Source organism: Marmota monax, unplaced genomic scaffold (genome assembly GCF_021218885.2).
Source record: "Marmota monax isolate L192 unplaced genomic scaffold, Marmota_monax_Labrador192_F-V1.1 WCK01_AAM20220418_F8-fsc00069, whole genome shotgun sequence".
Classification (NCBI taxonomy): domain Eukaryota; kingdom Metazoa; phylum Chordata; class Mammalia; order Rodentia; family Sciuridae; genus Marmota; species Marmota monax.
The window spans coordinates 7,171,345-7,184,692 of NW_026695243.1; the positions used below are offsets into that span (position 1 = coordinate 7,171,345).

At 51.5% G+C, this 13,348-nt stretch overlaps 2 protein-coding genes across 3 annotated transcripts; one reads left to right on the top strand and one right to left on the bottom strand.

The window, feature by feature from the left end:
• The first annotated feature begins 554 nt into the window (after window positions 1–554).
• Window positions 555–8,041, top strand: Cd72 (CD72 molecule). 2 transcript variants are annotated; one of them, XM_046457409.2, is made up of 8 exons: window positions 556–769; window positions 876–983; window positions 1,549–1,620; window positions 2,195–2,284; window positions 2,602–2,937; window positions 5,780–5,923; window positions 6,539–7,480; window positions 7,715–8,041. In XM_046457409.2, the coding sequence occupies exons 1-6, from the start codon at window positions 688–690 to the stop codon at window positions 5,914–5,916; spliced, it is 825 nt and encodes a 274-aa protein (XP_046313365.1). In that variant the 5' UTR covers window positions 556–687; the 3' UTR covers window positions 5,917–5,923; window positions 6,539–7,480; window positions 7,715–8,041. The 2 variants fall into 2 exon arrangements, with proteins under 2 accessions (XP_046313366.1, XP_046313365.1); XM_046457410.2 differs by lacking the exon at window positions 2,195–2,284 and having other exon boundaries at window positions 555–769.
• Tesk1 (testis associated actin remodelling kinase 1) lies at window positions 7,986–12,860 on the bottom strand. Its single transcript, XM_046457408.2, has 10 exons — window positions 12,333–12,860; window positions 12,067–12,188; window positions 11,883–11,931; window positions 11,187–11,333; window positions 10,777–10,859; window positions 10,520–10,610; window positions 10,179–10,262; window positions 9,941–10,030; window positions 9,698–9,812; window positions 7,986–9,169 (listed from the first exon to the last, which is right to left on the bottom strand). Exons 1-10 carry the CDS (start codon window positions 12,549–12,551, stop codon window positions 8,283–8,285), a joined length of 1,887 nt encoding a protein of 628 aa, XP_046313364.1. The 5' UTR covers window positions 12,552–12,860; the 3' UTR covers window positions 7,986–8,282.
• Between the last annotated feature and the right edge of the window lie 488 nt (window positions 12,861–13,348).

The window sequence follows — 13,348 nt, forward strand, 5'->3', positions numbered from 1 at the left end:
CACAGATTTCCCCAGAGGTGTCCCAGCTATGGCTCTGTGTGGCAGTTCTGAGGGTTACACAAGAGAGAAGATGGGTACAGCCTGAAAGCCCCCAAGTTGATGGGGATGTGACACTCATTTGAGTCACCAAATCAGGGACTCACTCATAGACCTACTGGAAACCTCAGAATAACAAAGTGCTAAGGCTCCATGCTACGAGACACAATCTGATGGGGAAGATGAAACCTCCTTCTAGAACAATGATTGGAAAGATTGCCTGGTGTCAGTTGGGCACAAAAGAGCTCCAACCACACATCAACAAGCCCCAGTAGAGGGCAGTCAGGAGGAGAGGGCAAATCAGAGAAGATAACTGGAGCCCAGCAGTGTGGAGCCCCAGTAGGATATATGAAGAGTGGGGGGGACACAGGGCTGACCCAGGGCCAGGCCTAGCCCCTGGCCTGTGCTCTGGACCTGAATGTTTCCCTCCTGCCCTTTTGGCTCTGACCCAAGATGACTTCTGCTTCATTGAGCCCATCTGTCAGAGGCTCATTCACATCTTCCTCTTTTGTTAAGTGGGAGGGCAAAGAGCTAAGAAGTGCAATCACAGAGATCACAGAATCTAAGAGTGTGGAGAGAGGAGAGTGGCCAGGGAGGCTTGGGTCCTGTGGATGAGAGGGGAGACTCCAGCCTGCAGAGGTGCTCAGGACCATGGCTGACGCTATTACCTATGCAGACCTGCGGTTCGTGAAGGCACCTCTGAAAAAGATTGTCTCCAGCCAGTTAGGAGAGGGTAAGGGGGGAACATGGGACTCCTCCATCCTGTCTATCCCCTTTCACAACCCACCCTCATCCCACAGACCACACCTGACTTCCACTTTGGTTCTTTTTCTCCCCAGACCCAGAGGCCTATGAGGATGGGGAACTCACCTATGAAAATGTCCAAGTGCCCTCAGTCCCAGGGGGGCCCTCCGGCTTGGCCTCCTCTGGACTAGGGGACAAATCAGGTATGGAGAGCCCTGGGGATGGGTTTACCGGGTTCTCTTGAGCTGGGGAGTCCACAGAAATCTTGGGAGGACAAGGCCTTGGAGAAATGAGGAGGGTGGTTCTTAGAAGAGAGTAGGATAAATGGGAACTAGGGGAAGAAAAGTCTCAGGGGCAAGGTGGAGATCCCAGTGGGACAAGTGTGTGGGGGAGGAGGGGGAGAGGGTGGCTGATAAGTGCTGGAGGAAGACTCAGGACGGCCCTGTGGGAGATGGGTTCTGGGGGGGAAATGGGGAGCCGAGGAGGGAGAGGGAAGAGAGCAATGCGGGCAGGCAGATAAGGGCCCCTGAAGTTACGATAAAGGGATAAAGGGAGACTGGGAGGGAGTGGAGGGGAGGGTGGGGATGAACGGAGACACGGAGGTAGCTGAGAGAGTCCCGGGGGAAGCAGAGGTACTCCGGGAGTGATGCGGGTGTCCCGGAGCAGTGACAGAGGGTATCTCAGGGCAGCTCGGAGTCCCGGTGTGGGGCGAGCTGCGGAGAAGGGGCGTGATCTGGGGCTTTCACACTGGACGTTGCTTTTCCGCAGGGTTTAAGTCAGAGCAGCTAACTGCGACCTGGAGCTCCGTGACGTCGCCGCCTGTTGGAAGGCTTCTCCCCTGTGGGTATTGTCCCCTTCCAGCCCCAGGCGTTCTCCCCTCCTGCATGCTTTGGAGGGTGGCGACCCTGACCCCTGACGTACCAATGGGTGGGACTGAGGCCCGGGAGCAGGGGCTTGAGCGCTGATCCCCATCCTGTTCTGTTCTTTGTGGGGATGAGCCCAGGGTGCAGCCTTGAGACAGCTCGCTCAGCACCGCGACCCCGCTGCCTGCCCACTAAGCCACATCCCGGTAGGGATTATTCCAAGACGGGTCCATCCAGATCACTACCCACCATTCATTTGGTCCCAATATACAAATCCTGTCATCCCCTTTCCCTCTTTCTTCTGAGATTTAGTTCCCCTTTAACAGGCAATGCGCCTCAACTCACTTTACCAATTACAAATCCCCAACCCACATTCTAGAACTCCCTCTCTCCTCTACCTGCAAAACCTCCCACCATCCGAAAAACCCCACCATACTGCTCCTTTGCCCTCCTCTTAAGAATGTCCTCCTCTGGAATCTCTGCTGCTGCCCACACCCTCACTCTGTAAATTGTTTCCTGGGACTGACTGCCCTTCATCCCTGTCCTTTAAGGTAGTCCAGCTTGCTTGCGATACCTCCTGTTCAGCTTGCTCCTCACCTGCCTGCTGTTAGGGGTGGCTGCCATCTGCCTGGGAGCCCGCTGTGAGTATGGCTGCCCCATTTCCCACTCACCTCAAACTACTTCTCTCCTCTCCCCCATAGTGCCCTTCACAGAAGAGTTCATAGTCACTACCACTACATCCTCAGCTTTTGGTCTGGTTTCCTGCTGGGTCTATTTTCAGTGCCCTGTCTTCCCCGTCAGTCCTTACCTAATCCAGTATCTCTTTAAGCTTTAGGCAGTCAGGTCTTATATTTTAGCCTGTTATGTAAAAAGTTTCATAAAAATGATGCTGTAGTCTCAAGACATCAGGGTCTGGCTGGAGAAGATGCCCTCCAAATCTCTCTTTATGGCTAACCAGATCTGCAGGTATCTCAGAAACTCCAGCAGGTGAGCAGTGTTCTGGAAGACACTAATAGCAGCCTTCAGGAGCAGCTTCACCTAAGGATAACTCAGCTGGGGCAGAAGGAAGAGAATCTGCAAGAGTCCAAGAGAAAGCTGGCCCAGAGTCAGGAAGTGCTACAGGTGGCGCAGGAAAATCGCCAGGCTGCTGAGGGGAAGCTAAAGGACTGCCAGTTGGACAAGGAGAAGACCCAGGAGACTTTGCAAAGGGAGGAGGATCAGAGGAGGGCCTTGCAGGAGAGGCTACACAACATGCAGGACACACTGAAACCCTTCTTTACATGCTCCCAACAAGGTAACTGCTCTGGGAGAAGAGAGGTGGCAGAGGTGGTCTGTGAAGGATGGATTGAAGCAAGGAAACACTGTGTCAGGGCTCTATCTAGCTCCCAGGGATCAGTGGATTGTTCAGGAAAGGGGCAATGAAGCAGAAGAGTGGCTGCCTGAGCTATGTAACCTTGGCCAATGGGGAGAAAGATCAAGCAGCATACTGGATTTAGGGCTCTAAGGCTAACTCTAAGGCAGATCCTGGTGAGGGGTGGGTAGCAGCCAGCAGTCCAAATCACACTGTTTAAAGAAGCATGGAAAAATTTGTTTTCATCTGGTTGACATCGACAGCAGGATCTAGGAATACCTTGAATTTGTATGTGGGATTAGTTGTTTGTACAGTTTTCTAAACACTTGGTGGCAGCTTTAATTAATTTTCAATACATCTGAGATCCCCCTAAAAGTTAAGAACTACTGACTAACATTAGGTGCAGTCGGGAGGTGGGGCAAGATAGTTAAAGTTCTCAGGCACATGTGGCAACCATCATGTGGTTTAGGGGACCAGGATGGCGTATCCATCCTCTTTCAAAGCAGGAGCCCAGCCATTATGTAGAGGTGGGTAAAGGGACACCTAATAAAGGAAAGGCTGTGCAGAAGCAGAAAGGTTCTAGGCAAGGTGCCAGACCTGAGGGGACTGGAGTTTTCATGGACTATGGTGGGGGTTGGGGTCTATTTTGCTCAGGGAGCATCTAAATGTTTTCTCTAGGTTTAAAGCAGCAAGATTACATGTAGTCACCCATCCCAGCCCTTATTTTTTTAACCTTCTTATCTACTACGGCCCACAGTCCCTTGACAGTGCTGCCACCCATTCCTATAGCTGCAACCCATACTGCTCTACTGTAACATCGGTTGCAGACTTCCACTCTGATCACAACTGCTCAGGCTTTTACTTCTTTCACCCCACTGAGGCCTCCTCCACTCTGGGGACTCCTGTTTCCTTTCTTCCCATCAGCTGTTTCCTATCCTCATTTATCTCCCTACTCATCTCATGTTCTGGATTCCATCATTCAATAACTCATCCCTTTGTTCCATTGTCTATCTCTTACACTAGACTGGTAAAAACTCACTTTCAGGTTGGGGATGTAGCTTAGTGGTAGAGCATTTACTCAGTATGTGTGAAGGCCTGGGCTTGATCTCCTGTACCATAAAAGCAAAACTCACTTTTTAAAAAATTTTTTTTTTTGTAGTACTGGACATGGAACACATGGCCTTGCAAATGCTAGGTAAACACTGAGCTACATCCCCAGACATTTTTTTTTAATTTTATTTTGAGACAGTTGCCTAGGTTGGCTTCCAACTTGCTATCCTCCTTCTTTAATCTCCAGAGTAGCTGGCATTGGTGGTGTGTATCATCAGGCCCTCAGCTCTATTTTGCATTTTAGCCTACCCACTTCTCCAACCCCTGTGCTGAGGATTGAATCTCAGCCCTTTTTATAAAAAATTTTTAAATTTTGAGACAGGGTCTTGCTAAGTTGCTGAGGGTCTTGCTGAGTTGCTGAGGCTGGCCTCAAACTTGAGATCCTCCTTTCTCCAACTCCCTAGTAACTAGGATTACAGGTGTACACCACCATACCTAGATGATTTTTTAAAAAAAAATATTTAGCTTTTAGTTGGACACAATATGTTTATTTTATTTATTTTTATGTGGTGCTGAGGATCGAATCCAGGGCCTCGCACGTGCTACGAGAGTCCTCTGCCACTGAGCCACAACCCCAGCCCCCTAGCTGATTTTTTTGTTTAATTTTTTTAAAGATGTTGATGGAATTTTTTTTTTATTCATTTGTTTATATGTGGTGCTGAAGATCGAACCCAGTGCCTCACACATGCTAGGCAAGAACTCTACCGCTGAGCCACAGCCCCAGTCCCCATACCCAGCTGACTTTTAAGTGATGGAGTTAGGACTGATGAATCAAATCACTGGAGAGAGTTGGGTTGTGCTCAGGAGCACAGATTGGAACATAGGATGTTAAAGAGGGATGTCTATTTCTTATGCATAATCAGGTAAAGAAGAACAGAGACAGAAATTTTGAGGTGAGAAGGAGGGAAGTGGAGAGTATTTACAAAACAGAAACTGAGCAAAATGGGAACCAAAATTGTCTCCTTATGGAAGAGTAGGGAGGGGAGGCAGCTAGTGGCTGGAAGAGTGTGATGAAGTTTCGATGGACAGCAGAGAATGCTTTAGGGAGCAAATGGGATGAAGGAACAAATGAGAGGCTTGTTGACCAAATACAGGGGCCTAGGTGAGGATAATCAAACTGTTGGTGTAGACCGTAGTCTTTCAGAAATTGGGGATAATAACCAGTCCAACTAAAATAAACCTCCCAGATTGTTAAGAAGAAATGTTGTTAGCTAACATGGTGGCTAGCACACACCTGCAATCCAGAGACTCAAGAGGCTGAGGCAGGAGGATTATAAGTTTGAGGTCAGCCTTAGCAATTTAGAGAGGACCTAAGTAACTTAGGGAAACCCTGTTTCAAAATAAAAAAAATAAAAAGACTGGGACTCAGTGGTTAAGCACCCCTGGGTTCAATCCCCACTTACCAAAAATGAAGGAGGAGAGAGAGGAGGGTAGGTGTAAGAGGAAATGTTATTAATGTTAAGACCTTAAACAATGAAACAAACGAAATGTATATGCAGAGGTAAGGCATTTCCAGAAGAGGAAAAAGAAAGGAAGATTGCAAAGATCAAGGACTAGAAGTCCATTAAGTTGCCAAGATTAGACTTAGGGGAATGTTGTTAGCAACCAGATTGTGAGTAGTCACGTTCATCCTAGGTCCTAGGGGTTGTGATGTTGCAGTCTCTCTGCTTTCTAGGCCATTGCTGTCCAGTGGGATGGATACTGAAGGAGAATCGCTGCTTTTACTTCTCATCTATTCGTCAGACTTGGACGAAGAGCCAAAACTATTGTAAATCTCTATCCTCCAACCTGGCCACATTCAGTGAGACATGATTACTCAGTAAGCATACCCTTACCCACAGAACGAAGGGGCACTGTTAGATGAAGGGAGGTATGTCATCGAATCAGGAATGGCAGTGCACACCTGGCATACATGCCATGACTTACATTCCTTTTCCATGGCAAATAGTGATAATCACAACACTCTTTGCCACTGAACTTGAAAATGGCCTGTGTCTTCTCAGTCCTGTGTTCCAGATGGCTTCTACTAACTGATTAGAGTTGGCATGAGAGCTGAAACTTATAATCTCTACTTTGTGTCTCATCTCCCTGGTCAACCCTATGGGCTGCTTAACAGCTCTTTGACTTCGAGGTGCCAGATTTGGTGGGTTGGATCATAGTAACTGGTTCCTTGGGACCAGAACAGTCCTAACATAGCAACTCCCCTCCAAAGGATAGCGTAAATTCTTACCATGCTGGGAGGTGAACTAAAGAGTGAGACTGCATCTGCAGAGTGGCACTGAAGGATGCAGGAACAAGTCACTTATGAGCTGTCATGCACCAAAGATGGACACATCTCCCTTTGCCAAAGTTCATAGGTCTTTTCCTAGGATTTGATTTTCTCCTATATTTCTCATCACTATCTACACATCTCTGGTTTCTCTGAATCTCATAGTATCAGCTCATCGGAGAACCTATATTTTCACATGGTGGTCTCTATCCATATTGGATTAGCTCCACCTCTAATAAGGACCAATGGAGGACTTCTGGTTTACATAATTATGGGTAAGTTGGTGAGGACTTTTTGGCATTTTGAATTCCATAATCCCCTCATAAAGACATAGTAAAAAAATTTCTTCCCCAACTCCAGCTCCCAAATTTCTTCTATAAATCAATACTGTAACTGCCTATTTTTTTTTATTCCCCCTATTTGATTAATAACTTTAGAGCAGTCTTATTCTCTGTTCTATCTTTGGTGTCTAGAAGTCCCTGGCATAATTAAAAAAAAATTACTAGGTTGGGATCCATGTCATCTTTCAGAGGGAGAAGCTGAGAATTTAGCTAGGGCTTCACAGCCAAAGGGACACCTGCATTCTGACTCCCCATCCCTTACAAGGCTGCCCAAACTGGGGTCATACTTTCTCAGTCCAGGCCACCTGGGGCATAAGAGCCATCCCAAGGAAGTGAACAAGGGAGCAGTGGAGTAGCTTTGAGAATCACACTTAAGGACTGTGAAACAGAGTGGCCACATCCTTATGTTCCCTATCTGGAGTTTTCATCTTTAAGATTTGGGTAATTTTTTTCTGCCCTGGACTTAAAGCCTTTTGTAGCTGGAGTCTAGAAATCTGCCTCTGAACCATGCCCAGATATGGACATAGGCTAAGTTTTATGCATAGCAAGATGAGAGATGGTAGGATTGATTAGAAGGGGTCCAGAGCATTTCCCACTTCTAATCATTCTAAGTCTTGTCCTTAAGCTCAGGATGCATCAAGATACAAAAAGGACATTATTCACGGTGGTATATACAGTCAGAGACATGTACAAGTTCCCTTCCCTTCATCTGTGAGCAGTCATCTTTCAGGTTTCCAGATGGGGACCATTCTTTGCAATGAATGGGGTAAGCATGAGAGATGGGGCTGAGGCATGGGAATCCAGGGATGGGACAGAGGGGAAACTTGTTCCTGGGTTCAACATCCTCAGCCTCTGATGACTTGGTCTGCTTATGTAAGGGTAGGTTGAACAGAAAGTCTTGTGCTGTGGCTGTCCAGAGAGCTGGAGAAAAGATAGCAAAAGGTGGATGAAGGTTTGGTGACAGTCCACTGTGGAGCTCACTGATGCTTTACCCTTCCAGACACTCATGCTAACAAGAGCTTGTGACTCTGATCCCTAACCTGTGGCCTGCACATCCAAGATTGTCATCCCCAGGCATCCCCCAAGTGTGGGCATTGCCAATCAAGGACTGATCCACACCTGACACTTCTAGCCAGCCTGCTCGAAAACCTGTCCCAGAAACTGGACTGATCCTGGGAAGAGGATAAAGAAGCCTCTAGAAGGGACTTTGACCCCCCTCAAGAACCTCCCATACTGGAAATGGGTGGGGGGAGCAGGGCGCAAGGGCTGAGTGGATGGGGCGGCCCGGAGCCAGCCAGGCAGTTTTTATTGAAATATTTTTAAATAATTTGCACGTGTTAGTCTCGTGTATCAGCAATGCTGTGTCTGATTCAGTGATCCCCTTGGGAGAGTGAGCCCAGGGGTTGGATAGGAAGTGCTTTGTCCCTTGAGAGTCCATGCTGAGGCTCCCCTACGGGGAGAAGAGCCAGTCAGCCCATCTGGGGCTGGCATTGTCCAGCAAGTGTGCTCTGTCCTTACAGGGTGTCCTGAAGGCCAAAGTTGGAGGCCTGAGATCACAGGCCCCACTGCTAAGAGCGTGCCCCAGGCAGCTGCAGGCTGGGCGTGGGTGGCTTGGCGTGGTGCCCTCGGTGGCAGAGGAGACTGCCCGCCTCACAGTTCAGATTGCGGTAGCGGGCGACAGCTGGGGTGGGGCGGGGGCACATGGACAGGAAACCAAAGCTGAAGGGGCCAAGGCAGCAGCCGGGACAGGGCAGCCCCTCCTCGGGCTCCCGGGGAGCTGAAGGGGGTGGCGAGGGTTCTGTCCTCTCCAGGGCTGCTGCCCGGGGCAAGCTATGCTGAGCCCGGTTCCAGGGCTCCCCTGCCCAGCCTTGTGGGGAGTTCACCACCACAGCTGGGGGGTTGTTGTTGAGGGGAGGTCCTGATCTAGGGGACCAGGGCTGGGAGGCTGAGGAACAAGTACTGATAAAGTTGTCTGTGGCCACCGCCAGGGGCAGCTGGGGAGCTGGTCCTGGGGGTTCTGGCTCAGGGCTGCTGCCCTCACACTCCATCTTTTCTTCAGCCGAGGGACCCACAGCAGGAGGGCCAGGACCTGGCAGTGCAGTCTCCATTCGTCGAGGGAGTTCAGGGGATGAGGGTAGTGAGCGGCAGCGTCTGGCAGGTGTCCCAGGTTGGACCAGGGCCTCTGGAGTAGTCACCAAGGGCAGCTGGGTAGAGGGCAGTGGTGATGGTGGAACAAGGGGCAGAGGAGTGACCGGCTTGTTGGGTGTGTCCAGGAGCTTGATCTTGCCACCCTTGAGATCTTCCCGTAGGGAGAAGGGGTTGATTCGTGTCAGATTGTCCCCCCAGTTGGGGGGTGATTCTGGTGATGGGGGCAGGAAGAGGTCTGACCGGCTTCGGGAGAGCCGGGGGTCTGGTCTTGGAAGCGTGGCAGAGGGACCACCTCTTGGAATGGACCCTATAGACAGAGAAGTCCGTGATTATCGTTCTTAGCATTTGATTGTAGCTTCTGAGTGCTTCATTAGAAAAGGGAGTCACACAGGGTGCTCTTGGAAAGAGGAAATGTCACCCCTACCCACCTTTTTTTTTTTTTTACCTCTTTTCCCTTGGGCTCTAGCATTAGAAAACCATCTTTTTTGAGTTGTTCTCCCTCCCCACCCCATACCAACTCCTAGAGTTCTCAAACTATTAAATCCACTTAACCTTAATAACTCCCTTGAATTTTGATAGGCAAAAGGATTTTTATTGGGTCAAGGTCATGCTCACTTACCCTGATTGGTCTTTTTTTTTTGGTACTAGGAATTGAATCCACGGACCCATTACCATTGAGCTACATCCCCAGCCCTTTTTACTTTTTATTTTGAAATAGGGTCTTGTTAAGTTGCTGAGAGTCTCACTGAGTTGCCTCAAACTTGAGATCCTCCTGCCTCAGCCTCTTGAGTTGCTGGAATTACAGGTGTGCACCACCACACCTGGCTTTACTTACCTTGATTGTGTGTCAGGGGAGTCCTGGTAAGGGAAGCTGGCTCAGGCAGCTGTTCAAGGATCCATTCTAGGTGCTGGGTGATCTCAGTGAAGGGGGCCCGGGTGCTGGGTTCCATCTAGTGGGTAGACATAGGTGGTGTTATGGGGTTCCTGAGTTTTCTTCCTATCACTGGAGTCCCATAGAGCAGTCATATCAGCTCATAGATGGGGGAAGAGGGGCTGGGAGGGAAACAGAGGCTCTTACGCTGCAACAATGGATGGCCAGGAGCAGGAAAGGCAGTGGGCAGTCATCCCCCACCAGGGTTCGGAAAGCAGGCACATCTAGGCCGAAGTCCTGAGGATACAAGCAGGGCCTCTAAGTCAGCCTTCCTTGGGTTCTCCTCCCGCCCCTCTATGAGGACCTCTACCTCCAGGGAACCCTCCTTGATTATGGGCCATCTTAGTCTGGAGTCTCCCTCTGCTTCAAACCTAGAGATGTTCACCTCTGTACGGGGTAGGTAGTCGGGATCTGCAGGTACTCGGGCGATAAGCTCACAGAGGACAATCCCGAAGGCAAAGACATCAGCCTATGGGTAGGAGATAATAATGTCAGGGGGACAACTGACAGTTTTCACTTCAGAATTTTGTAGGACTAGGTCAGGATTTGGGGAGGCAGTCTTGACAGTTTTCATGGAGGAGGGTGATTTGGGGAGGGTGATGGTGAGGGCATGGGGGATTTGGGGAACCTTGAATATCTGGTAGAATTTTGGTTGGGATGGGGCCTTATGAGAGCATCTCAAGAGTCTCTGAAGGCCCTTGAGGCTCTGATCAGTTAATGTCTTACCTTCTCATCATACAGCTCACCCCTCAACACCTCTGGAGCCATCCAATATGGGGAACCCACCACAGCCAATGGCTCCTTCCTTGCCCCTTCCCTGCAGGGGCAGGGGCGGATAGTCAGAAACATCCACTCAGGCATTTTCCCCAGGCAAAAAGATATAAAGCGAGGACCCTCCCCACCCCAAGGGAAATGTCCCTGGGGGCTTCACTTCAAGAGAAGATCTCTGGGAGGCTTCTGGGGGAATAGGGTATTTACTTTACCTATACACGGGAATCTTTTCAGCCAGCCCGAAATCACCAACCACGGCCGTGAAGCCTCGGTCTTCCCGACGGACCAGACAGTTCTGATACACACATATAGGCATCCTCACACACTTATCACCTTTTGCTCTCTGGTCTCTCAATATATATATCCCAAAGCTCTGTCACTCCAGCATAACCCCACCCTTTCTCCCAGTTCTCCAGTGCACCCCAATATTGCAATACTGTCCAACACTTTAAACAGTGTGATAGTTATTAGTCCTTCAGAGCCTCTCACCCTAGGACCCTGGGATTCCCCAATATCTTGCCACTCTAATATCCTAATATATCTATTATCCACATTCCAACATCCATGGGGCCTAATACATTATAACCTAATTGTCATGCCTCCACCCACCTTGCCAGCCTACCTTGGATGTGAGGTCTCGGTGGAATACACCTTTAGCATGCAGGTATCGCAGGCCTCGGGCAATGTCCAGAGCTAGGCGGAGCCTGACTGGCCAGGATAAGGGCTCGGGGGAGCTGAGCAGCTGTTCTAGGGTTCCCCCATTCATATACTGGGGCATAGGGGAAGGAGAATGAGTGTCAAGGTCTCAGCCTGCATTCTAGGTCTCCCACTTATCATCCAGGGGATATTCAGGAGGATCACAAAAGTCAGAAGTGTGCATCTGTGCTCTAAGGGCCTCCTTTCATGTTCTAGGGCTGCCCTGTCCAATGCAGTTGTTGCTAGCCATGTGAAACTATTTGAGTTATTAAATTTAAATACAATTAAATATTCAGTTCCTCATTCACATAAGCCACATTTCCCATGCTGTAGCACACCCCCCCCCCCAGTAGCTGGTGGCTACTGTACTGGACAGTACAGACAGAACATTTTCATCACTGCATAAAGTTTATGGAACTGCTGTGTTCTAGAGGACACAGGGAATGAGACCAGATGAGGCTTCCTATATGTGGTTTATCCACAGGGAAGTTCAGGGACCCTCCCCTGGGAGGAGGTCTTACGCCTCTCCTTATTCTCTGTAGATACAGCAGGCCCATTGATCCCTTTCCCCTTGGTGATGGTGGTAGTGGTGAAGGTGGGTTCCCCTTTCTTCTATCCTCACCTCTGTAAGAGCGTGCAGCTGTCCCTGGTGCACACAGACCCCCATGAACCTGGAAGAGGATGGGGAGGATAGGAGGGCAGGCTGTAAGAGACCCGGCCCCTCCTTAGTTCCCACTTTTCGCACTGGTTCTTCCCCTTTCCCTCCAGCCCAGCAAGGTGCCCAGCAAGAGGCTGGAGTCGCTCACCTTAGGATGTTAGGGTGCCTGAGCCGGTTCATCAGCTGCACCTCCCGTAGTGTATTGCCCCGGTTACTGGGGAGCTTGTTCATCTTCAGCACCATGACTTGCCCTGACTGTCGGTGCCGAACCTGGGGGCAGTAGGGGCCGGTGAGTGTCGGACAGATTGGGTGGGTTGCCGGAGTCCGGGATCTCTAGCCTGGGGGCGAGCCCCCAAGTTCCAGCCTCTTGTTGAAGGCTCGGTCCCGCCCCTCTGTGCTCTCCGCGGGTCTTACCTTATAGACCTCAGAGAAGAAGCCGGCCCCGATCTTCTCAGCGCAGTGGAAATCGTCCACACGAGCCAGGCTGGACACAGCGCTGCGGAGAGCTCGATAGGAGGAGGGGCGGCCCCGGCCCGGGCCTCCGCCTGCAGCCCCCGGCCCAGGCGGCCCCTCCCCCGGCGCCTCTCCGGGCCCGGGCCCAGGGCCCCGCAGTGGGGGCCGTTCCCCGGCCATGGCCGGGCCCCCAGCCCGGGCCTGGCTCACATGGCAGGGTCCCCAGGGCCCGGGCAGGCCGCGCTCGCCATGGGAGCGGGCCTGCCCGATCAGGGGTGCCGGGACTCCCGCTCCCGACGGGAGAATGGAAGACCAGCCCAAGATCCTGGGCCCGCCCCCGCCGCGCCAGCTAGCTGGGCCGGGGTGGACGCCGCTCCGCTCCGCTCGGCTCTGCGCAGGGCCTGGGCCTGGGCCGGGCGGTGGTGGCAGCCGCGCTCCCGGGAGCCGGCGGGCGGGCGGGCTCCCCGCAGGCGGAGGCGGCGGGCGGCGGCTGCTCCGCTTCGCCGCCAGGGATCCGGCTCGCGGCCTGCCAGGGGCGGGGCGGGGCTGGGCCCGGCTGCGCTTAACTCCTTGGAGCCCGGCCTCCGGCAGCGGCCACGCCCCCCCAGGTACGCAACCTCCGTCCTTGGCAGCGACACTCTAGGTGAGCGTGCCTGGGGTGCCGGGGTCAAGTGAGTTCAGGCCCGGGTTTAAATAGGGAATTAAGGGCGGACTGCTCAAACGTCTTTCAGCTCAATGAAGCTCAAACGTCTTTGAGCTGCCCTGAAAATCCTTTCTTCTCCCTCGGGTCACGTCCGTGGAGGAATAGGTTCAGGAAGCCTCCACCTGGGCTCCATGGATCAGCATGGCAGATTATCAGACCCCTCAGGCCCAGCCATAATCGTAGGCAGCCCAGCAACCCGTCCACCTTTCCAGCCTGCGCTCCAGCTCCGACTGTCCATTTCCCAGGTTTTTCGACCCCTACACACTAAATGTCT

Bases quoted from the DNA above. Each gene is read 5' to 3' on its own strand.
- Cd72 (XM_046457409.2), top strand. From the start codon at position 688: ATGGCTGACGCTATTACCTATGCAGACCTGCGGTTCGTGAAGGCACCT. The intron at 984-1,548 runs GTATGGAGAGCC...GCTTTTCCGCAG, and splicing joins TGGACTAGGGGACAAATCAG to GGTTTAAGTCAGAGCAGCTA. The intron at 2,938-5,779 runs GTAACTGCTCTG...TCTGCTTTCTAG, and splicing joins CTTTACATGCTCCCAACAAG to GCCATTGCTGTCCAGTGGGA.
- Tesk1 (XM_046457408.2), bottom strand. From the start codon at position 12,551: ATGGCCGGGGAACGGCCCCCACTGCGGGGCCCTGGGCCCGGGCCCGGA. The intron at 11,932-12,066 runs GTGAGCGACTCC...ATCCTCTTCCAG, and splicing joins AGGCACCCTAACATCCTAAG to GTTCATGGGGGTCTGTGTGC. The intron at 9,813-9,940 runs GTAAGAGCCTCT...TCTACCCACTAG, and splicing joins TGGCCATCCATTGTTGCAGC to ATGGAACCCAGCACCCGGGC.